Source organism: Anomaloglossus baeobatrachus, chromosome 10 (genome assembly GCF_048569485.1).
Source record: "Anomaloglossus baeobatrachus isolate aAnoBae1 chromosome 10, aAnoBae1.hap1, whole genome shotgun sequence".
Classification (NCBI taxonomy): domain Eukaryota; kingdom Metazoa; phylum Chordata; class Amphibia; order Anura; family Aromobatidae; genus Anomaloglossus; species Anomaloglossus baeobatrachus.
The window spans coordinates 5,858,274-5,883,750 of NC_134362.1; the positions used below are offsets into that span (position 1 = coordinate 5,858,274).

The following is a 25,477-nucleotide window of genomic DNA, read 5'->3' on the forward strand; positions in this document are numbered from 1 at the left end:
CACACAAACAAACTTCCACGCAGCAATCTCCAGAATCAAGTCCACAGCGATTTCAGGCCCTTCGAGAAGCACGCTATCTCCGGCAACTACTAAGGTAAAGTGCCGAGACAACGCCGGATGGAAGGCCAAGAAAGGCAAAAGGACTGCGTCCATCCTGGACAAGTATCCATCGCTTTTGGCTGTAAACACCCCTGTATCATCAGGCTTCCTCCATTTTTCTGTTCCTTCAGTTTCTCGCTCCTTTCCCCCCTTTTTCCCTTCTTTCTTCCCATTTCCCCCATCAGAGCCATCTATTCTTTCTTCTCATCGCTCCCGATCTCCTGTTTCTAATCTTCCACTTTTCTCTCTGTAATCTCGAGCAGACGCTTCTTATGATGATATTGTAGTTGAGTCTTCACCGTTTTTCGGGCCACCATTCCAGACTTGTGTAACGCGCGTCGCTCTTCATAGCCATCTGTGATGTCACTATTATGGAGCAGGTGAGCCACTTCCACTGCCGGGTGTCACCAGAGCTGATAGACCTTGTGATGAGCATCTCCACTGCCGGGTGTCACCAGAGCTGATAGACCTTGTGATGAGCGTCTCCACTGCCGGGTGTCACCAGAGCTGATAGACCTTGTGATGAGCGCCTCCACTGCCGGGTGTCACCAGAGCTGATAGACCTTGTGATGAGCGCCTCCACTGCCGGGTGTCTCCAGAGCTGATAGACCTTGTGATGAGCGTCTCCACTGCCGGGTGTCTCCAGAGCTGATAGACCCTGTGATGAGCGTCTCCAGTGCCGGGTGTCTCCAGAGCTGATAGACCCTGTGATGAGCGTCTCCAGTGCCGGGTGTCTCCAGAGCTGATAGACCCTGTGATGAGCGTCTCCAGTGCCGGGTGTCTCCAGAGCTGATAGACCCTGTGATGAGCGTCTCCAGTGCCGGGTGTCTCCAGAGCTGATAGACCCTGTGATGAGCGTCTCCACTGCCGGGTGTCACCAGAGCTGATAGACCTTGTGATGAGCATCTCCACTGCCGGGTGTCTCCAGAGCTGATAGACCCTGTGATGAGCGTCTCCAGTGCCGGGTGTCTCCAGAGCTGATAGACCCTGTGATGAGCGTCTCCAGTGCCGGGTGTCTCCAGAGCTGATAGACCCTGTGATGAGCGTCTCCAGTGCCGGGTGTCACCAGAGCTGATAGACCTTGTGATGAGCGTCTTCACTGCCGGGTGTCACCAGAGCTGATAGACCTTGTGATGAGCATCTCCACTGCCGGGTGTCACCAGAGCTGATAGACCTTGTGATGAGCGTCTCCACTGCCGGGTGTCTCCAGAGCTGATAGACCTTGTGATGAGCGTCTCCACTGCCGGGTGTCTCCAGAGCTGATAGACCTTGTGATGAGCGTCTCCACTGCCGGGTGTCACCAGAGCTGATAGACCTTGTGATGAGCGCCTCCACTGCCGGGTGTCTCCAGAGCTGATAGACCTTGTGATGAGCGCCTCCACTGCCGGGTGTCTCCAGAGCTGATAGACCTTGTGATGAGCGTCTCCACTGCCGGGTGTCTCCAGAGCTGATAGACCTTGTGATGAGCGTCTCCACTGCCGGGTGTCTCCAGAGCTGATAGACCTTGTGATGAGCGCCTCCACTGCCGGGTGTCTCCAGAGCTGATAGACCTTGTGATGAGTGTCTCCACTGCCGGGTGTCTCCAGAGCTGATAGACCTTGTGATGAACGTCTCCAGTGCCGGGTGTCTCCAGAGCTGATAGACCTTGTGATGAGCGACTTGTTGTCTCTGGTATTTTGCCTGGACGTCACCTCTTGGCTTGTAAATGGAGGGACGTCATTTCTTATTCTTCTCCTGTCATGGCCGCACATGATGCAGTTTGGGAATTTTTTTAACAGAGAGACCGCTATCGATGAGCTGCATGTGGCTGTGTCTCTTTTCTTGGGAAATCTTCTTCCTGGCGGCTCCTCGATTCCAACTAGCGGCTTTCACTCATGAATCAACCTAATAACACTGAACTATTAGGGAATCTGAGCACAGGGTGTGATTTGTAGTATACAGGAAGGAAAAGAGCAAAACAGTAACAATGCAGTGACTGACGAGAATCTGCAGAACTAATCATCTGCTGAATATCTGCAGTCACATCTATGTATGAGAAGCCGAAATAATTGTCTATAACAGTGATGGCGAACCTATGGCACGCGTGCCACCAGGGGCTCGCTGAGCCCATTCTGGTGGCACGTGTGCTGTCGCCCGACCCTGCAGTTTTGATCTGCTAGTGCAGTCGCGCCGGCAGATCAAACCTGTGTTGGAGCGGAGGAGACATTTCTCCTCCGCTCTGACACTCCTCCTCCCCTAGGCTGCAGTGGGTTGCCTAGGAGACGGAGGAGCGTCAGAGAGCAGCGCCGGCACCGTCTGCTGGCCGCGTGGGAACTGAGGACCCAGCAGCGCGCAGCGGGGGAGCGTGTGCAGGTAAGTTGTGTGTTGCTTTTTTTTTTTTTTTTTTTTATAACTCGTGTGCGGCAGCGGCAGCGGCAGCAGCAGCATGGGGTGGGAGAGGGGGAACGCACATGGCAGCAGGGGGGTGGGAGAGGGGGAACGCACATGGCAGCAGGGGGGGTGGGAGAGGGGGAACGCACATGGCAGCAGGGGGGTGGGAGAGGGGGAACGCACATGGCAGCAGGGGGGTGGGAGAGGGGGAACGCACATGGCAGCAGGGGGGTGGGAGAGGGGGAACGCACATGGCAGCAGGGGGGTGGGAGAGGGGGAACGCACATGGCAGCAGGGGGGTGGGAGAGGGGGAACGCACATGGCAGCAGGGGGGTGGGAGAGGGGGAACGCACATGGCAGCAGGGGGGTGGGAGAGGGGGAACGCACATGGCAGCGGGGGGGTGGGAGAGGGGGATCGCACATGGCAGCGTAGGGTTGGAGAGGGGGAACGCACATGGCAGCAGGGGGGTGGGAGAGGGGGAACGCACATGGCAGCGTGGGGTGGGAGAGGGGGAACGCACATGTCAGCGTGGGGTGGGAGAGGGGGAATGCACATGCCAGCGTGGGGTGGGAGAGGGGGAACGCAAATGGCAGCGTGGGGTGGGGGTGGGGGAACGCACATGGCAGCAGGGGGTGGGGGAACGCACATGGCAGCGTGGGGTGGGAGAGGGGGAACGCACATGGCAGCGTGGGGTGGGAGAGGGGGGAATGCACATGGCAGCGTGGGGTGGGAGAGGGGGAACGCACATGGCAGCGTGGGGTGGGAACATACATGGAGAAAACATGCGTGCCAGGATGGGGGAAACATGCGTGCCAGAATGGGGGAAACATGCGTGCCAGAATGGGGGAAACATGCGTGCCAGGATGGGGGGAAACATGCCTGCCAGGATGGAGGAAACATGCATGCCAGGATGGAGGAAACATGCATGCCAGGATGGAGGAAACATGCATGCCAGGATGGGGGAAACATACATGCCAGGATGGGGGAAACATACATGCCAGGATGGGGGAAACATGCATGCCAGGATGGGGAAAACATGCATGCCAGGATGGAGGAAACATGCATGCCAGGATGGAGGAAACATGCATGCCAGGATGGAGGAAACATGCATGCCAGGATGGGGGAAACATACATGCCAGGATGGGGGAAACATACATGCCAGGATGGGGGAAACATGCATGCCAGGATGGGGGAAACATGCATGCCAGGATGGAGGAAACATGCATGCCAGGATGGGGGAAACATGCATGCCAGGATGGGGGAAACATGCATGCCAGGATGGGGGAAACATACATGCCAGGATGGGGGAAACATACATGCCAGGATGGGGGAAACATACATGCCAGGATGGGGGAAACATACATGCCAGGATGGAGGAAACATGCATGCCAGGATGGAGGAAACATGCATGCCAGGATGGAGGAAACATGCATGCCAGGATGGAGGAAACATGCATGCCAGGATGGGGGAAACATGCATGCCAGGATGGGGGAAACATGCATGCCAGGATGGAGGAAACATGCATGCCAGGATGGAGGAAACATGCATGCCAGGATGGAGGAAACATGCATGCCAGGATGGAGGAAACATGCATGCCAGGATGGAGGAAACATGCATGCCAGGATGGGGGAAACATACATGCCAGGATGGAGGAAACATGCATGCCAGGATGGAGGAAACATGCATGCCAGGATGGAGGAAACATGCATGCCAGGATGGAGGAAACATGCATGCCAGGATGGAGGAAAACATGCATGCCAGGATGGAGGAAAACATGCATGCCAGGATGGAGGAAACATGCATGCCAGGATGGAGGAAACATGCATGCCAGGATGGGGAAAACATGCATGCCAGGATGGAGGAAACATGCATGCCAGGATGGAGGAAACATGCATGCCAGGATGGGGGAAACATGCATGCCAGGATGGAGGAAACATGCATGCCAGGATGGAGGAAACATGCATGCCAGGATGGAGGAAACATGCATGCCAGGATGGAGGAAACATGCATGCCAGGATGGGGGAAACATACATGCCAGGATGGAGGAAACATGCATGCCAGGATGGAGGAAACATGCATGCCAGGATGGAGGAAAACATGCATGCCAGGATGGAGGAAAACATGCATGCCAGGATGGAGGAAACATGCCACGATAGGGAACATTTACCAGGAAGGGGTACATTTACCTGGATGGGGTAAATTAACCAGGATTGGGAACATTTACCAGGAATGGGGTACATGCCGGGATGGGGGAACATTTACAAGGATGGGCAATATGTCAGGATGGGGTACATTTACCAGCATGGGGGAACATGCAAGAATGGGTAACATTTACCAGGATGGAGGACATTTACCAGGATGGGGCCATGATGGGGACAAATATACCAGAATGTAGGAAATCTATATCAGGATGGGAGACATGTTTACCAGGAAGTGGCCAGGAAGGGGGACAGAACTACACAATGAAAGGGGAGGGGAGCAACTCGTACGTCTTTATGGGATTTCGAGATGTTCAGACTTTGAAATGTAGATGTGGATTACAGGTGACATCTGAATCCATTCCAGGCTAAAATCTCTGTCTAATATGCTGCAATTTATTTCCAGAAAGATCAATCCAACTGCTGTGTCTGGAAAGGGCAGGGGCTCAGCGTCCATGTGTGGTAAGCATGAGCGTGATGCCCCCTGCTGAAGAGAAGACGGCAAAGGTAAGATTACAATCAATTCTTTATATAATAGGATTAGTTGGCACTTCGGAAAAAAAATTGGGTTTAGGGCTACAGTTTGGGCACTCGGCCTGTAAAAGGTTCGCCAAGACTGGTCTATAAGATGAAGACGTCTCACGCTCAGAGCTGTAGAGGACGGAGAGATCTGGAGCCGGAAAGTCACAAGTGCAAAACATTGTTCCCTTGTGCTTGTCAGTGTATAGGCATCACTTAAAGGGACAGGACTGGACACTAGTATAGTCATAAAACCTATAGCTACCAGTATACATTTTTCTATTCTATAAGTACCAGTACTGTCCTCCAATTATAGACTGTTATCTCTTCCAGACACCTCTATCCTCATCCACACTCCTCTTTCCTCGTCTTCTTGGCCCCGGCTCCAGATTCCTCTGTCCTATTCCAGTCACTTTGTTCCGTTTCCTGACTTTTCTGAAGGAGAACAGTTTATTTTGTAGGAGATGGAAGAGGTGATCCTCCTCTTTCAGAATCCAGTCTCTTCCATCTCCTCCAGACTCCTTTGTCCCCTCGATTCTTTTGGCCATTTCTTATCTACGCCGAGGTCTATGGAAGAGATGAAAGCTCTGGAAAGAACAGAGGAGACTGGAGGACAGAAGTGACCAGAGGAAGACAGAGGAGACTAAAGGAGGACAGAAGTGACCAGAGGAAGACAGAGGAGACTGAAGGAGGACAGAAGTGACCAGAGGAAGACAGAGAAGACTGAAGGAGGACAGAAGTGACCAGAGGAAGACAGAGGAGACTAGAGGAGGACAGAAGTGACCAGAGGAGACTGAAGGAGGACAGAAGTGACCAGAGGAAGACAGAGGAGTCTGAAGGAGGAAAGAAGTGACCAGAGAAAGACAGAGGAGGACAGAAGTGACCAGAGGAAGACAGAAGAGACTAGAGGAGGACAGAAGTGACCAGAGGAAGACAGAGGAGTCTGAAGGAGGACAGAAGTGACCAGAGGAAGACAGAAGAGACTAGAGGAAGACAGAAGTGACCAGAGGAAGACAGAAGAGACTAGAGGAGGACAGAAGTGACCAGAGGAAGACAGAGGAGACTGAAGGAGGACAGAAGTGACCAGAGGAAGACAGAGAAGACTAAAGGAGGAAAGAAGAAGTGACCAGAGGAAGACAGAGGAGACTGAAGGAGGACAGAAGTGACCAGAGAAAGAGAGAGGAGACTAGAGGAGGACAGAAGTGACCAGAGGACGACAGAGGAGACTGAAGGAGGACAGAAGTGACCAGAGGAAGACAGAAGTGACCAGAGAAAGACAGAGGAGACTGAAGGAGGACAAAAGTGACCATAGGAAGACAGAAGTGACCAGAGAAAGACAGAGGAGACTGAAGGAGGACAGAAGTGACCAGAGGAAGACAGATGAGACTGAAGGAGGACAGAAGTGACCAGAGGAAGACAGATGAGACTGAAGGAGGACAGAAGTGACCAGAGAAAGACAGAGGAGACTAGAGAAGGACAGAAGTGACCAGAGAAAGACAGAGGAGACTGAAGGAGGACAGAAGTGACCAGAGGAGACTAGAGGAGGACAGAAGTGACCAGAGGAGACTGAAGGAGGACAGAAGTGACCAGAGAAAGAGAGAGGAGACTAGAGGAGGACAGAAGTGACCAGAGAAAGACAGAGGAGACTGAAGGAGGACAGAAGTGACCAGAGGAAGACAGAGGAGACTGAAGGAGGACAGAAGTGACCAGAGGAAGACAGAGAAGACTGAAGGAGGACAGAAGTGACCAGAGGAAGACAGAGGAGACTAGAGGAGGACAGAAGTGACCAGAGGAGACTGAAGGAGGACAGAAGTGACCAGAGGAAGACAGAGGAGTCTGAAGGAGGAAAGAAGTGACCAGAGAAAGACAGAGGAGGACAGAAGTGACCAGAGGAAGACAGAAGAGACTAGAGGAGGACAGACGTGACCAGAGGAAGACAGAGGAGTCTGAAGGAGGACAGAAGTGACCAGAGGAAGACAGAAGAGACTAGAGGAAGACAGAAGTGACCAGAGGAAGACAGAAGAGACTAGAGGAGGACAGAAGTGACCAGAGGAAGACAGAGGAGACTGAAGGAGGACAGAAGTGACCAGAGGAAGACAGAGAAGACTAAAGGAGGAAAGAAGTGACCAGAGGAAGACAGAGGAGACTGAAGGAGGACAGAAGTGACCAGAGAAAAACAGAGGAGACTAGAGGAGGACAGAAGTGACCAGAGAAAGACAGAGGAGACTGAAGGAGGACAGAAGTGACCAGAGGAAGACAGAGGAGACTAGAGGAGGACAGAAGTGACCAGAGGAAGACAGAGGAGACTGAAGGAGGACAGAAGTGACCAGAGAAAGAGAGAGGAGACTAGAGGAGGACAGAAGTGACCAGAGGACGAGAGAGGAGACTGAAGGAGGACAGAAGTGACCAGAGGAAGACAGAAGTGACCAGAGAAAGACAGAGGAGACTGAAGGAGGACAAAAGTGACCAGAGGAAGACAGAAGTGACCAGAGAAAGACAGAGGAGACTGAAGGAGGACAGAAGTGACCAGAGGAAGACAGATGAGACTAGAGAAGGACAGAAGTGACCAGAGGAGACTAGAGGAGGACAGAAGTGACCAGAGGAGACTGAAGGAGGACAGAAGTGACCAGAGGAAGACAGAGGAGACTAGAGGAGGACAGAAGTGACCAGAGAAAGAGAGAGGAGACTAGAGGAGGACAGAAGTGACCAGAGAAAGAGAGAGGAGACTAGAGGCGGACAGAAGTGACCAGAGGAAGACAGAGGAGACTGAAGGAGGACAGAAGTGACCAGAGGAAGACAGAGAAGACTAAAGGAGGAAAGAAGTGACCAGAGGAAGACAGAGGAGACTGAAGGAGGACAGAAGTGACCAGAGGAAGACAAAAGTGACCAGAGGAAGACAGAAGTGACCAGAGAAAGACAGAGGAGACTGAAGGAGGACAGAAGTGACCAGAGAAAGACAGAGGAGACTGAAGGAAGACAGAAGTGACCAGAGGAAGACAGAGGAGACTAGAGGAGGACTGAAGTGACCAGAGGAAGACAGAGGAGACTGGAGGAGGACAGAAGTGACCAGAGGAAGACAGAGGAGACTAGAGGAGGACAGAAGTGACCAGAGAAAGACAGAAGAGACTGGAGGAGGACAGAAGTGACCAGAGGAAGACAGAGGAGACTGAAGGAGGACAAAAGTGACCAGAGGAAGACAGAAGTGACCAGAGAAAGACAGAGGAGACTGAAGGAGGACAGAAGTGACCAGAGAAAGACAGAGGAGACTGAAGGAGGACAGAAGTGACCAGAGAAAGACAGAGGAGACTGAAGGAGGACAGAAGTGACCAGAGGAAGACAGAGGAGACTAGAGGAGGACAGAAGTGACCAGAGGAAGACAGAGGAGACTGAAGGAGGACAAAAGTGACCAGAGGAAGACAGAAGTGACCAGAGAAAGACAGAGGAGACTGAAGGAGGACAGAAGTGACCAGAGGAAGACAGAGGAGACTGAAGGAGGACAGAAGTGACCAGAGGAAGACAGAGAAGACTAAAGGAGGAAAGAAGTGACCAGAGGAAGACAGAGGAGACTGAAGGAGGACAGAAGTGACCAGAGGAAGACAGAAGTGACCAGAGAAAGACAGAGGAGACTGAAGGAGGACAAAAGTGACCAGAGGAAGACAGAAGTGACCAGAGAAAGACAGAGGAGACTGAAGGAAGACAGAAGTGACCAGAGGAAGACAGATGAGACTGAAGGAGGACAAAAGTGACCAGAGAAAGACAGATGAGACTGAAGGAGGACAGAAGTGACCAGAGGAAGACAGAGGAGACTAGAGGAGGACTGAAGTGACCAGAGGAAGACAGAGGAGACTGGAGGAGGACAGAAGTGACCAGAGGAAGACAGAGGAGACTGAAGGAGGACAAAAGTGACCAGAGAAAGACAGAGGAGACTGAAGGAGGACAGAAGTGACCAGAGAAAGACAGAGGAGACTGAAGGAGGACAGAAGTGACCAGAGAAAGACAGAGGAGATTGAAGGAGGACAGAAGTGACCAGAGGAAGACAGAGGAGACTAGAGGAGGACAGAAGTGACCAGAGGAAGACAGAGGAGACTGAAGGAGGACAAAAGTGACCAGAGGAAGACAGAAGTGACCAGAGAAAGACAGAGGAGACTGAAGGAGGACAGAAGTGACCAGAGGAAGACAGAGGAGACTGAAGGAGGACAGAAGTGACCAGAGGAAGACAGAGAAGACTAAAGGAGGAAAGAAGTGACCAGAGGAAGACAGAGGAGACTGAAGGAGGACAGAAGTGACCATAGGAAGACAGAAGTGACCAGAGAAAGACAGAGGAGACTGAAGGAGGACAAAAGTGACCAGAGGAAGACAGAGGTGACCAGAGAAAGACAGAGGAGACTGAAGGAGGACAGAAGTGACCAGAGAAAGACAGAGGAGACTGAAGGAAGACAGAAGTGATCAGAGGAAGACAGATGAGACTGAAGGAGGACAAAAGTGACCAGAGAAAGACAGATGAGACTGAAGGAGGACAGAAGTGACCAGAGGAAGACAGAGGAGACTAGAGGAGGACTGAAGTGACCAGAGGAAGACAGAGGAGACTGGAGGAGGACAGAAGTGACCAGAGGAAGACAGAGGAGACTAGAGGAGGACAGAAGTGACCAGAGAAAGACAGAAGAGACTGGAGGAGGACAGAAGTGACCAGAGGAAGACAGAGGAGACTGAAGGAGGACAAAAGTGACCAGAGGAAGACAGAAGTGACCAGAGAAAGACAGAGGAGACTGAAGGAGGACAGAAGTGACCAGAGAAAGACAGAGGAGACTGAAGGAGGACAGAAGTGACCAGAGAAAGACAGAGGAGATTGAAGGAGGACAGAAGTGACCAGAGGAAGACAGAGGAGACTAGAGGAGGACAGAAGTGACCAGAGGAAGACAGAGGAGACTGAAGGAGGACAAAAGTGACCAGAGGAAGACAGAAGTGACCAGAGAAAGACAGAGGAGACTGAAGGAGGACAGAAGTGACCAGAGGAAGACAGAGGAGACTGAAGGAGGACAGAAGTGACCAGAGGAAGACAGAGAAGACTAAAGGAGGAAAGAAGTGACCAGAGGAAGACAGAGGAGACTGAAGGAGGACAGAAGTGACCAGAGGAAGACAGAAGTGACCAGAGAAAGACAGAGGAGACTGAAGGAGGACAAAAGTGACCAGAGGAAGACAGAAGTGACCAGAGAAAGACAGAGGAGACTGAAGGAGGACAGAAGTGACCAGAGAAAGACAGAGGAGATTGAAGGAGGACAGAAGTGACCAGAGGAAGACAGAGGAGACTAGAGGAGGACAGAAGTGACCAGAGGAAGACAGAGGAGACTGAAGGAGGACAAAAGTGACCAGAGGAAGACAGAAGTGACCAGAGAAAGACAGAGGAGACTGAAGGAGGACAGAAGTGACCAGAGGAAGACAGAGGAGACTGAAGGAGGACAGAAGTGACCAGAGGAAGACAGAGAAGACTAAAGGAGGAAAGAAGTGACCAGAGGAAGACAGAGGAGACTGAAGGAGGACAGAAGTGACCAGAGGAAGACAGAAGTGACCAGAGAAAGACAGAGGAGACTGAAGGAGGACAAAAGTGACCAGAGGAAGACAGAAGTGACCAGAGAAAGACAGAGGAGACTGAAGGAGGACAGAAGTGACCAGAGAAAGACAGAGGAGACTGAAGGAAGACAGAAGTGATCAGAGGAAGACAGATGAGACTGAAGGAGGACAAAAGTGACCAGAGAAAGACAGATGAGACTGAAGGAGGACAGAAGTGACCAGAGGAAGACAGAGGAGACTAGAGGAGGACTGAAGTGACCAGAGGAAGACAGAGGAGACTGAAGGAGGACAGAAGTGACCAGAGGAAGACAGAGGAGACTAGAGGAGGACTGAAGTGACCAGAGGAAGACAGAAGAGACTGGAGGAGGACAGAAGTGACCAGAGGAAGACAGAGGAGACTAGAGCAGGACAGAAGTGACAAGAGAAAGACAGAGGAGACTGAAGAAGGAGGACAAAAGTGACCAGAGGAAGACAAGTGACCAGAGAAAGACAGAGGAGACTGAAGGAGGACAGAAGTGACCAGAGGAAGACAGAGGAGACTGAAGGAGGACAGAAGTGACCAGAGAAAAACAGAGGAGACCAGAGGAAGACAGAGGAGACTAGAGGAGGACTGAAGTGACCAGAGGAAGACATAGGAGTCTGAAGGAGGACAGAAGTGACCAGAGGAAGACAGAGGAGACTGGAGGAGGACAGAAGTGACCAGAGGAAGACAGAGGAGACTAGAGGAGGACAGAAGTGACCAGAGGAAGACAGAGGAGACTGAAGGAGGACAGAAGTGACCAGAGAAAGACAGAGGAGACTGGAGGAGGACAGAGGTGACCAGAGAAAGACAGAGGAGACTGGAGGAGGACAAAAGTGACCAGAGGAAGACAGAAGGAGGACAGAAGTGACCAGAGGAAGACAGAGGAGACTGGAGGAGGACAGAGGTGACCAGAGAAAGACAGAGGAGACTGGAGGAGGATAGAAGTGACCAGAGAAAGACAGAGGAGACTGAAGGAGGATAGAAGTGACCAGAGAAAGACAGAGGAGACTGAAGGAGGACAGAAGTGACCAGAGGAAGACAGAGGAGTCTGAAGGAGGACAGAAGTGACCAGACGAAGACAGAGGAGACTGAAGGAGGACAGAAGTGACCAGAGGAAGACAGAGGAGACTAGAGGAGGACAGAAGTGACCAGATGAAGACAGAAGGAGGACAAAAGTGACCAGAGGAAGACAGAGGAGACTGGAGGAGGACAGAAGTGACCAGAGGAAGACAGAAGTGACCAGAGAAAGACAGAGGAGACTGGAGGAGGACAGAATTGACCAAAGACAGAGGAGACTGGAGGAGGACATAAGTGACCAGAGAAAGACAGAGGAGACTGAAGGAAGACAGAAGTGACCAGAGGAAGACAGATGAGACTGAAGGAGGACAAAAGTGACCAGAGAAAGACAGATGAGACTGAAGGAGGACAGAAGTGACCAGAGAAAGACAGAGGAGACTGAAGGAAGACAGAAGTGACCAGAGGAAGACAGAGGAGACTGAAGGAGGACAAAAGTGACCAGAGAAAGACAGAGGAGACTGAAGGAGGACAGAAGTGACCAGAGAAAGACAGAGGAGACTGAAGGAGGACAGAAGTGACCAGAGAAAGACAGAGGAGATTGAAGGAGGACAGAAGTGACCAGAGGAAGACAGAGGAGACTAGAGGAGGACAGAAGTGACCAGAGGAAGACAGAGGAGACTGAAGGAGGACAAAAGTGACCAGAGGAAGACAGAAGTGACCAGAGAAAGACAGAGGAGACTGAAGGAGGACAGAAGTGACCAGAGGAAGACAGAGGAGACTGAAGGAGGACAGAAGTGACCAGAGGAAGACAGAGAAGACTAAAGGAGGAAAGAAGTGACCAGAGGAAGACAGAGGAGACTGAAGGAGGACAGAAGTGACCATAGGAAGACAGAAGTGACCAGAGAAAGACAGAGGAGACTGAAGGAGGACAAAAGTGACCAGAGGAAGACAGAGGTGACCAGAGAAAGACAGAGGAGACTGAAGGAGGACAGAAGTGACCAGAGAAAGACAGAGGAGACTGAAGGAAGACAGAAGTGATCAGAGGAAGACAGATGAGACTGAAGGAGGACAAAAGTGACCAGAGAAAGACAGATGAGACTGAAGGAGGACAGAAGTGACCAGAGGAAGACAGAGGAGACTAGAGGAGGACTGAAGTGACCAGAGGAAGACAGAGGAGACTGGAGGAGGACAGAAGTGACCAGAGGAAGACAGAGGAGACTAGAGGAGGACAGAAGTGACCAGAGAAAGACAGAAGAGACTGGAGGAGGACAGAAGTGACCAGAGGAAGACAGAGGAGACTGAAGGAGGACAAAAGTGACCAGAGGAAGACAGAAGTGACCAGAGAAAGACAGAGGAGACTGAAGGAGGACAGAAGTGACCAGAGAAAGACAGAGGAGACTGAAGGAGGACAGAAGTGACCAGAGAAAGACAGAGGAGATTGAAGGAGGACAGAAGTGACCAGAGGAAGACAGAGGAGACTAGAGGAGGACAGAAGTGACCAGAGGAAGACAGAGGAGACTGAAGGAGGACAAAAGTGACCAGAGGAAGACAGAAGTGACCAGAGAAAGACAGAGGAGACTGAAGGAGGACAGAAGTGACCAGAGGAAGACAGAGGAGACTGAAGGAGGACAGAAGTGACCAGAGGAAGACAGAGAAGACTAAAGGAGGAAAGAAGTGACCAGAGGAAGACAGAGGAGACTGAAGGAGGACAGAAGTGACCAGAGGAAGACAGAAGTGACCAGAGAAAGACAGAGGAGACTGAAGGAGGACAAAAGTGACCAGAGGAAGACAGAAGTGACCAGAGAAAGACAGAGGAGACTGAAGGAGGACAGAAGTGACCAGAGAAAGACAGAGGAGATTGAAGGAGGACAGAAGTGACCAGAGGAAGACAGAGGAGACTAGAGGAGGACAGAAGTGACCAGAGGAAGACAGAGGAGACTGAAGGAGGACAAAAGTGACCAGAGGAAGACAGAAGTGACCAGAGAAAGACAGAGGAGACTGAAGGAGGACAGAAGTGACCAGAGGAAGACAGAGGAGACTGAAGGAGGACAGAAGTGACCAGAGGAAGACAGAGAAGACTAAAGGAGGAAAGAAGTGACCAGAGGAAGACAGAGGAGACTGAAGGAGGACAGAAGTGACCAGAGGAAGACAGAAGTGACCAGAGAAAGACAGAGGAGACTGAAGGAGGACAAAAGTGACCAGAGGAAGACAGAAGTGACCAGAGAAAGACAGAGGAGACTGAAGGAGGACAGAAGTGACCAGAGAAAGACAGAGGAGACTGAAGGAAGACAGAAGTGATCAGAGGAAGACAGATGAGACTGAAGGAGGACAAAAGTGACCAGAGAAAGACAGATGAGACTGAAGGAGGACAGAAGTGACCAGAGGAAGACAGAGGAGACTAGAGGAGGACTGAAGTGACCAGAGGAAGACAGAGGAGACTGAAGGAGGACAGAAGTGACCAGAGGAAGACAGAGGAGACTAGAGGAGGACTGAAGTGACCAGAGGAAGACAGAAGAGACTGGAGGAGGACAGAAGTGACCAGAGGAAGACAGAGGAGACTAGAGCAGGACAGAAGTGACAAGAGAAAGACAGAGGAGACTGAAGAAGGAGGACAAAAGTGACCAGAGGAAGACAAGTGACCAGAGAAAGACAGAGGAGACTGAAGGAGGACAGAAGAGACCAGAGGAAGACAGAGGAGACTGAAGGAGGACAGAAGTGACCAGAGAAAAACAGAGGAGACCAGAGGAAGACAGAGGAGACTAGAGGAGGACTGAAGTGACCAGAGGAAGACATAGGAGTCTGAAGGAGGACAGAAGTGACCAGAGGAAGACAGAGGAGACTGGAGGAGGACAGAAGTGACCAGAGGAAGACAGAGGAGACTGAAGGAGGACAGAAGTGACCAGAGAAAAACAGAGGAGACCAGAGGAAGACAGAGGAGACTAGAGGAGGACTGAAGTGACCAGAGGAAGACATAGGAGTCTGAAGGAGGACAGAAGTGACCAGAGGAAGACAGAGGAGACTGGAGGAGGACAGAAGTGACCAGAGGAAGACAGAGGAGACTAGAGGAGGACAGAAGTGACCAGAGGAAGACAGAGGAGACTGAAGGAGGACAGAAGTGACCAGAGAAAGACAGAGGAGACTGGAGGAGGACAGAGGTGACCAGAGAAAGACAGAGGAGACTGGAGGAGGACAAAAGTGACCAGAGGAAGACAGAAGGAGGACAGAAGTGACCAGAGGAAGACAGAGGAGACTGGAGGAGGACAGAGGTGACCAGAGAAAGACAGAGGAGACTGGAGGAGGATAGAAGTGACCAGAGAAAGACAGAGGAGACTGAAGGAGGATAGAAGTGACCAGAGAAAGACAGAGGAGACTGAAGGAGGACAGAAGTGACCAGAGGAAGACAGAGGAGTCTGAAGGAGGACAGAAGTGACCAGACGAAGACAGAGGAGACTGAAGGAGGACAGAAGTGACCAGAGGAAGACAGAGGAGACTAGAGGAGGACAGAAGTGACCAGATGAAGACAGAAGGAGGACAAAAGTGACCAGAGGAAGACAGAGGAGACTGGAGGAGGACAGAAGTGACCAGAGGAAGACAGAAGTGACCAGAGAAAGACAGAGGAGACTGGAGGAGGACAGAATTGACCAAAGACAGAGGAGACTGGAGGAGGACATAAGTGACCAGAGAAAGACAGAGGAGACTGAAGGAAGACAGAAGTGACCAGAGGAAGACAGATGAGACTGAAGGAGGACAAAAGTGACCAGAGAAAGACAGATGAGACTGAAGGAGGACAGAAGTGACCAGAGAAAGACAGAGGAGACTGAAGGAAGACAGAAGTGACCAGAGGAAGACAGATGAGACTGAAGGAGGACAAAAGTGACCAGAGAAAGACAGATGAGACTGAAGGAGGACAGAAGTGACCAGAGGAGACTGAAGGAGGACAGAAGTGACCAGAGGAAGACAGAGGAGACTAGAGGAGGACAGAAGTGACCAGAGGAAGACAGAGGAGACTGAAGGAGGACAGAAGTGACCAGAGAAAGAGAGAGGAGACTAGAGGAGGACAGAAGTGACCAGAGGAAGACAGAGAAGACTAAAGGAGGACAAAAGTGACCATAGGAAGACAGAAGTGACCAGAGAAAGACAGAGGAGACTGAAGGAGGACAGAAGTGACCAGAGGAGACTAGAGGAGGACAGAAGTGACCAGAGGAAGACAGAGGAGTCTGTAGTAGACGTTCTGTCCTCCCTGTCCAGAATCCGGTCTCTTTTAGACCCCTCAAAGAACTCTGGAAGCAATGGAAGGCTAGGAATAAAGAGATCAGGAGGAAGTGGATAGATTCCTGTGTCCAACTTCAGACCCCTGTGCCATCCTCCTTTCTACACATTTTTATGCCCTTCTCCAGACCTCTGTGTGCTCCTTCACTCTAAATACCTCTGTCGTTCGCCTCCTCCCTCCAGACTCCCCCCGTCGTCCGCCTCCTCCCTCCAGACTCCCCCCATCGTCCGCCTCCTCCCTCCAGACCTCCCCCGTCATCCGCCTCCTCCCTCCAGACTCCCCCCGTAGTCCGCCTCCTCCCTCCAGACTCCCCTCGTCGTCCGCCTCCTCCCTCCAGACTCCCCTCGTCGTCCGCCTCCTCCCTCCAAACTGCCCCCGTAGTCCGCCTCCTCCCTCCAAACTCCCCCCGTAGTCCGCCTCCTCCCTCCCCTCGTCGTCCGCCTCTTCTCTCCAAACTGCCCCCGTCGTCCGCCTCCTCCCTCCAGACTCCCCCAGTCGTCCGCCTCCTCCCTCCAGACTCCCCCCGTCGTCCGCCTCCTCCCTCCAGACTCCCCCCGTCGTCCGCCTCCTCCCTCCAGACTCCCCCCGTCGTCCACCTCCTCCCTCCAGATCCCCCCCGTCGTCCGATATCTCCCTCCAGACTCCCCAGTCATTTTCCTCCCTCCAGACTCCCCCGTCATTCTCCTCCCTCCAGACTCCCCCATCATTCTCCTCCCTCCAGACTCCCCCGTCTTCCGCCTCGTCCCTCCAAACTCCCCCCTTCGTCCTCTTCTTCCCTCCAGACTCCCCCTGTTGTCCACCTCCTCTCTGTAGACTCCCCCGTCGTTCTCCTCACTGCAGACTCCCCTGCCTGCCTCTTCCTTCCAGACTCCCCTGTCCTTTTCCTCCCTCCAGACCCTTGTGTCGTTCTCCTCCTCCCTCCAGACTCCCCTGTTGTCCACCTCCATAATCCTCTGTCGTCCTCCTCTCTCCAAACTCCTCTGTTGTCCTCCTCCTCCCTCCAGATTCGGCTGTCCTGCTCCTCCCTCCAGACTCCTGTTATCCTCCTCCTCCTTCCAGACTCCTGTTTTTTTCTAGACTCCTCGTGATGGGCCAGCACATTGCTGCAGTGCATTGCAGTAGAGTGTCAGCAGTGTGTGATAGTCTCATGTAGACACGTCTCCCGCAGTGTAGCAGAGTTCTGAGCACTGTGTGTCGGTGCCATATAGTGCGGCGCAGTACCACTGGCTGCAGCAGTTGTGGGTTTGCTGTGTGAACTTACAGTCATGCTTTATGGCATATTGTGCGATCTCCGGATCCCGGCAGAGGCGTGCGAGGGTGACGGCGGATTTCTGCAGGACCCTCTCACAGGCGGATATTTCGGCGGCACTCCCTGTGAGGGTCTTCTCGGTCAGCATGCTGATGAGCGCCAAGACCCCTGTGTGAGGAGAAGCGTCATTAAGTGACAGAGCAGCAATCTGCATCATCATCATCATTACAGGACGAGGGCCCTTTAAGAGAAGACGTCCCCCGCCAGGAAGAAGCGTCAGAACACGAGTCATCAGATCATAACTATACCAGAAAGAGAAGAGAGCGGAAAGTAGTGCTGTACAGACTGAGGCACAGCCCGCAGAGCCACCTCATCACCACAGCATCAGTAATGTGTGTACACAGCAGAATAGTGAGTGCAGCTCTGGAGGATAATACAGGAGGTAGCTCAGGATCAGTGATGTATGTGCTCAGTGGCTTCTGTATATAATCCTGCATCAGACATTTACCGTTTTCTTGTAGGATCTCTGCTGCGCTTTGTTCCAGGAGGGAAAGATTTGCTAAAATGGTGACGATCTGAAAAATTGAAATTGAGATTTAGGATTCAGTAGCGATCAGTGTATAATGCAGCGGTCGGTGTATAATGCAGCGGTCGGTGTATAATGCAGCGGTCGGTGTATAATGCAGCGGTCGGTGTATAATGCAGCGGTCGGTGTATAATGCAGCGGTCGGTGTATAATGCAGCGGTCGGTGTATAATGCAGCGGTCGGTGTATAATGCAGCGGTCGGTGTATAATGCAGCGGTCGGTGTATAATGCAGCGGTCGGTGTATAATGCAGCGGTCGGTGTATAATGCAGCGGTCGGTGTATAATGCAGCGGTCGGTGTATAATGCAGCGGTCGGTGTATAATGCAGCGGTCTGTGTATAATGCAGCGGTCGGGTGGACAATCTGCTTTGTTCCTTGCATTTCTCTGCGTTCCTTTCTGACTTTCTGCAGCATTTTCTGGCGTTTTCTCTGCCCTGTAGTGATGCCCATTATCAGGACTCTGACTGCCCGGCTCTGGACGCTCGCTCTCGCCTCTTTGTATCCAGCATTTCGGGGGGGATTTGCTCTGTTTGGTCTTTTTTTTATATGAATTTTTCAGTTTTCTCTGATTTTTACATTTACCCTTTCGCTGCAGTTTTACTTCTAAACATTTTCCACTTTAGAAATATAATAGATGAGATTATCTGTCATTCAGATGTCGTCACCGCAACACCCGGCGAGCGGCGGCCGATCCCGTGCAGGGGGAGAAGTTACCACACACGGTGAGATCAACACGCAACCGCTCTCATCTCTGCACATTAATGTAATGACAATGCGGCGGCCCCATATCCCATCCCATATCCCCGTCCTATGCCCTTATCCCTATGTGGCGGCCCCATATCCCATATCCCCGTCCTATGCCCTTATCCCTATGTGGCGGCCCCATATCCCATATCCCCGTCCTATGCCCTTATCCCTATGTGGCGGCCTCATATCCCCGTCCTATGCTCTTATCCCTATGTGGCGGCCCCATATCCCATCCCATATCCCCGTGCTATGCCCTTATCCCTATGTGGCGGCCCCATATCCCATCCCATATCCCCGTCCTATGCCCTTATCCCTATGTGGCGGCCCCATATCCCATATCCCCGTCCTATGCCCTTATCCCTATGTGGCGGCCCCATATCCCATATCCCCGTCCTATGCCATTATCCCTATGCGGCGGCCCCATATCCCATATCCCCGTCCTATGCCCTTATCCCTATGTGGCGGCCCCATATCCCATATCCCCGTCCTATGCCCTTATCCCTATGCGGCGGCCCCATATCCCCGTCCTATGCTCTTATTCCTATGTGGCGGCCCCATATCCCATCCCATATCCCCGTGCTATGCCCTTATCCCTATGTGGCGGCCCCATATCCCATCCCATATCCCCGTGCTATGCCCTTATCCCTATGCGGCGGCCCCATATCCCATCCCATATCCCAGTCCTATGCTCTTATCCCTATGCGGTGGCCCCATATCTCATATCCGCACCCCCCACTTCTGACAGTGTCGGCGGCCTGTAACTCTGACTAATGGTGGCCATAGCTCCTGCCTCGTCTGTCGCCCCTTCATATAGCACGTTAGCGGGCTGTGACTGACAGCAGGGCCCAGTCGCACAGCCACACGTGGCCCCGGCTTTCCCGCATGTCACGGGTCCTCTATCCTCTAATGAAAACTTGCTGTTTGGTTTTGTGGAGCTTCAGTGAAACTGATGGAATAATCTCCGGGCAGTCACATTTTAGCAGAGGATATCGCCCTGTAAATGTCGCCCCTGGACTGTTCTCGTCCCCATCTCTGTCCTGACATGCTAATTAGTCTGCGCAGTGCACACTGGGTGTGGCCAAGAGCTCCGTTCACTGCTCCACCCACTGGATATGCATGCCCCTCCTCCCTCACTGGTTATTGACAGTGCTGGCTCCTGTGGAGTGACTGCAGTCTGCTGAGAAAGCACTGGAACTCCAGAGCTGTCAATCACCTCACAGGGAGGCGGGGCAAGCAATACCACAGGGCCCTGAGCCTCTTGGCCACACCCAGGGTGCACTGCGCAGGATAATAAGCATTTTGATTAAACGTAGTTTCAGGAAAATGGAGGATTTTATAGAGTTGATATCCTACAAGAGGATGAGCAAGATGTCATTCCGGCTGACAGACTCCCTCGTAGCCAGCGGTCATCTGTCCTGACCGGAGAGACGGGCACAATGTATCAGTGTACATACAATGTATTGGGGTGGATGCGATGTATTGGTATAGATATGATGTATCGGTGTGCATGTGATGTATCGGTGTGCGTATGCGATGTATCGGTGTGCGTATGCGATGTATCGGTGTGCGTATGCGATGTATCGGTGTGCGTATGTGATGTATCGGTGTGCGTATGTGATGTATCGGTGTGCGTATGTGATGTATCGGTGTGCGTATGTGATGTATCGGTGTGGATGTGATGTATCGGTGTGCGGATGTGATGTATCGGTATAGATGTGATTTATCGGTGCGGATGTGATGTATCGGTGCGGATGTGATGTATCGGTGTGCGTATGTGATGTATCGGTATAGATGTGATGTATCGGTATAGATGGGATGTATCGGTATAGATGGGATGTATCGGTATAGATGGGATGTATCGGTATAGATGGGATGTATCGGTGTGCGTATGTGATGTATCGGTATAGATGTGATGTATCGGTATAGATGTGATGTATCGGTGCGGATGTGATGTATCGGTGCGGATGTGATGTATCGGCGCGGATGTGATGTATCGGTGCGGATGTGATGTATCGGTGCGGATGTGATGTATCGGTGCGGATGTGATGTATCGGTGTGCGTATGTGATGTATCGGTATAGATGTGATGTATCGGTATAGATGTGATGTATCGGTGCGGATGTGATGTATCGGTGCGGATGTGATGTATCGGTGCGGATGTGATGTATCGGTATAGATGGGATGTATCGGTATAGATGGGATGTATCGGTATAGATGTGATGTATCGGTGTGGATGTGATGTATCGGTATAGATGGGATGTATCGGTATAGATGGGATGTATCGGTGTGGATGGGATGTATCGGTATAGATGTGATGTATCGGTGCGGATGTGATGTATCGGTATAGATGGGATGTATCGGTGTGGATGTGATGTATCGGTGTGGATGTGATGTATCGGTATAGATGTGATGTATCGGTGTGGATGTGATGTATCGGTATAGATGTGATGTATCGGTGTGGATGGGATATATCGGTGTGGATGGGATGTATCGGTATAGATGGGATGTATCGGTATAGATGGGATGTATCGGTGTGGATGGGATGTATCGGTATAGATGTGATGTATCGGTGCGGATGTGATGTATCGGTATAGATGGGATGTATCGGTGTGGATGTGATGTATCGGTATAGATGGGATGTATCGGTGTGGATGTGATGTATCGGTATAGATGTGATGTATCGGTGTGGATGGGATGTATCGGTGTGGATGGGATGTATCGGTGCGGATACAATGTATCGGTGATGAAACACTGAAGGTCCAAAAAAACAAAGAAACTGAGAAAAAGTGAAATCTTCTTTTGTTTCCAGATGAATGAATCGTGCATTTTTGGCCCCGCACGAGTCACATCCGCAGGAGGCGCCACCTCCTACCCTCCAGAGGGGCGCCACCTCCTACCCTCCAGAGGGGCGCCACCTCCTACCCTCCAGAGGGACGCCACCTCCTACCCTCCAGAGTGACGCCACCTCCTACCCTCCAGAGTGACGCCACCTCCTACCCTCCAGAGGGACGCCACCTCCTACCCTCCAGAGGGACGCCACCTCCTACCCTCCAGAGGGGCGCCACCTCCTACCCTCCAGAGGGACGCCACCTCCTACCCTCCAGAGGGACGCCACCTCCTACCCTCCAGAGGGACGCCACCTCCTACCCTCCAGAGGGACGCCACCTCCTACCCTCCAGAGGGGCGCCACCTCCTACCCTCCAGAGGGGCGCCACCTCCTACCCTCCAGAGTGACGCCACCTCTTACCCTCCAGAGGGACGCCACCTCCTACCCTCCAGAGGGACGCCACCTCCTACCCTCCAGAGGGACGCCACCTCCTACCCTCCAGAGGGACGCCACCTCCTACCCTCCAGAGGGGCGCCACCTCCTACCCTCCAGAGGGACGCCACCTCCTACCCTCCAGAGTGACGCCACCTCTTACCCTCCAGAGTGACGCCACCTCTTACCCTCCAGAGGGACGCCACCTCCTACCCTCCAGAGGGACGCCACCTCCTACCCTCCAGAGGGACGCCACCTCCTACCCTCCAGAGGGACGCCACCTCCTACCCTCCAGAGGGATTTGCTTAATGATAATGATTATTTTTAATTTTCTTCCAATCTTCTTGTGACCTCAGATGACCTTTATAAGACACCAAAAACGCCCAGAACTAAACCAGCAAAGAGCGAGTCTCCGCTTTCAGCAGAACGTGACCCTCGGGGCTCGGAGCCGACACAAAAATTACCGAAACAAAGAATAATACAAAAGTACAAAACTGGAAAACGAACGCAACGTGAAAATGAGAGACGGATCCGAGGAATGAGTGAGTCTCTGATCGCATCCACAGACGCTCTCAGCCGCGGCGTCTCCACTCCACAGAATCGCATCCACAGACGCTCTCAGCCGCGGCGTCTCCACTCCACAGAATTGCATCCACAGACGCTCTCAGCCGCGGCGTCTCCACTCCACAGAATCGCATCCACAGACGCTCTCAGCTGCGGCGTCTCCACTCCACAGAATCGCATCCACAGACGCTCTCAGCCGCGGCGTCTCCACTCCACAGAATCGCATCCACAGACGCTCTCAGCCGCGGCGTCTCCACTCCACAGAATCGCATCCACAGACGCTCTCAGCTGCGGCGTCTCCACTCCACAGAATCGCATCCACAGACGCTCTCAGCCGCGGCCTCTCCACTCCACAGAATTGCATCCACAGACTCTCTCAACCGCGGCGTCTCCACTCGACAGAATCACATCCACAGACGCTCTCAGCCACGGCGTCTCCACTCCACAGAATCACATCCACAGACGCTCTCAGCCGCGGCGTCTCCACTCCACAGAATCACATCCACAGACGCTCTCAGCCACGGCGTCTCCACTCCACAGAATCGCATCCACAGACTCTCTCAGCCGCGGCGTCTCCACTCCACAGAATTGCATCCACAGACGCTCTCAGCCACGGCGTCTCCACTCCACAGAATCGCATCCACAGACGCTCTCAGCCGCGGCGTCTCCACTCCACAGAATCACATCCACAGACTCTCTCAGCCGCGGCGTCTCCACTCCACAGAATCACATCCACAGACGCTCTCAGCCGCGGCGTCTCCACTCCACAGAATCACATCCACAGACGCTCTCAGCCGCGGCGTCTCCACTCCACAGAATCGCATCCACAGACGCTCTCAGCCACGGCGTCTCCACTCCACAGAATCGCATCCACAGACGCTCTCAGCCGCGGCGTCTCCACTCCACAGAATCGCATCCACAGACGCTCTCAGCTGCGGCGTCTCCACTCCACAGAATCACATCCACAGACGCTCTCAGCCGCGGCATCTCCACTCCACAGAATCACATCCACAGACGCTCTCAGCCGCGGCGTCTCCACTCCACAGAATTGCATCCACAGACGCTCTCAGCCGCGGCGTCTCCACTCCACAGAATCGCATCCACAGACGCTCTCAGCCGCGGCGTCTCCACTCCACAGAATCACATCCACAGACGCTCTCAGCCGCGGCGTCTCCACTCCACAGAATCGCATCCACAGACGCTCTCAGCCGCGGCGTCTCCACTCCACACAGCGCTGGAAAGTAAACTCCATAAACTGTGCGCACTTGTGGTGATTTGAGGAGCAGGAAGTGTCATTAAGTCTGCGCCGCTGTCACTCATAAACAACATTTAGTCAAATCCCGCAAATCCCGCCAGGTCTGGCCTAAGTAGATGCATCAGCTCCTTCATTAGCCGCGCGCCTCTATAGGGTTCTCTGATGACTGAAGGTTTTCATCAATATAATCATCAAATTTCAAATGCAAAAAATATAAATGTGATTGCGAGGTTCCATAAATGTTTCAATTACATATTACTAATTACAGTGCGCGGCGCCGTCACCGCCAGAAAGTGAGATTGAGCAGTGATTTCATTATCTTTTAGGAGTAAAACATACGGTTATCAGCACGAAAACGTCTCCCCCGCGACCCGAGCGCAGCGTCAGCTCATCACCAACCGCAGAAACTTCAGAAAGTAGCACAACACACTGACACCTGAGCAAGACATGGAAGCCTATGTTATACCAGCTCATCACCAACCGCAGAAACTTCAGAAAGTAGCACAACACACTGACACCTGAGCAAGACATGGAAGCCTATGTTATACCAGCTCATCACCAACCGCAGAAACTTCAGAAAGTACCAAAACACACTGACACCTGAGCAAGACATGCAAGCCTATGTTATACCAGCTCATCACCAACTGCCGAAACTTCAGAAAGTAGCACAACACACTGACACCTGAGCAAGACATGGAAGCCTATGTTATACCAGCTCATCACCAACTGCCGAAACTTCAGAAAGTAGCACAACACACTGACACCTGAGCAAGACATGGAAGCCTATGTTATACCAGCTCATCACCAACTGCCGAAACTACAGAAAGTAGCACAACACACTGACACCTGAGCAAGACATGGAAGCCTATGTTATACCAGCTCATCACCAACCGCAGAAACTTCAGAAAGTAGCACAACACACTGACACCTGAGCAAGACATGGAAGCCTATGTTATACCAGCTCATCACCAACCGCAGAAACTTCAGAAAGTACCAAAACACACTGACACCTGAGCAAGACATGCAAGCCTATGTTATACCAGCTCATCACCAACTGCCGAAACTTCAGAAAGTAGCACAACACACTGACACCTGAGCAAGACATGGAAGCCTATGTTATACCAGCTCATCACCAACCGCAGAAACTTCAGAAAGTAGCACAACACACTGACACCTGAGCAAGACATGGAAGCCTATGTTATACCAGCTCATCACCAACCGCAGAAACTACAGAAAGTAGCACAACACACTGACACCTGAGCAAGACATGGAAGCCTATGTTATACCAGCTGTGAGGCAAATCCCGGGATTTGAAGATGAATTATGACTCCAGTCATAATCGCTCTCATCACTCCCTGGCAGTGCCCCCTCCCTTCTTGTTCTCAATGTCCAGCATCTGTGAAGGTGTTACACCTCCATGGCCATCTCCTGTGATATGGAGATGAGGTGGTGTGGGAACAATGGACACAGGATGACTCCCTGCCGTCACCCTGTAGTAGGAGCTGCTATCTAATTAGCAAGGCTCTGGAAGTATCCAGACAGAACGACTCCAGTAAAAAATGGTTCATATCTCGCAAGCCATATTTCCGATAAATATGGCAACCATAAAAATGGTGTCCCCGCATGCGGACGATGCCGGCACACCCTTTTTATGGGAGCAGGACATTGGGAAATGCCCCAGGCGTGATATCAGCCAATGGGGAACTGGCAGACAGGTCATGAGTCCCCTCGTTCTGTAGCTAAATTCATAACTG

General features: G+C 52.3%; 1 protein-coding gene across 1 annotated transcript in view; it reads right to left on the minus strand.

Moving 5' to 3' along the window:
• The window catches only part of LOC142254464 (protein inscuteable homolog), a 172,275-nt gene that overhangs the window by 11,774 nt on the left and 135,024 nt on the right, over nt 1-25,477 (minus strand). The window contains exons 6-7 of the mRNA XM_075325531.1: nt 17,822-17,888; nt 17,326-17,481 (exon numbers count right to left, since the gene is read on the minus strand). Of these exons, the coding sequence (XP_075181646.1) occupies nt 17,326-17,481; nt 17,822-17,888 (223 nt within the window). The remainder of the gene's footprint in view (nt 1-17,325; nt 17,482-17,821; nt 17,889-25,477) is intronic.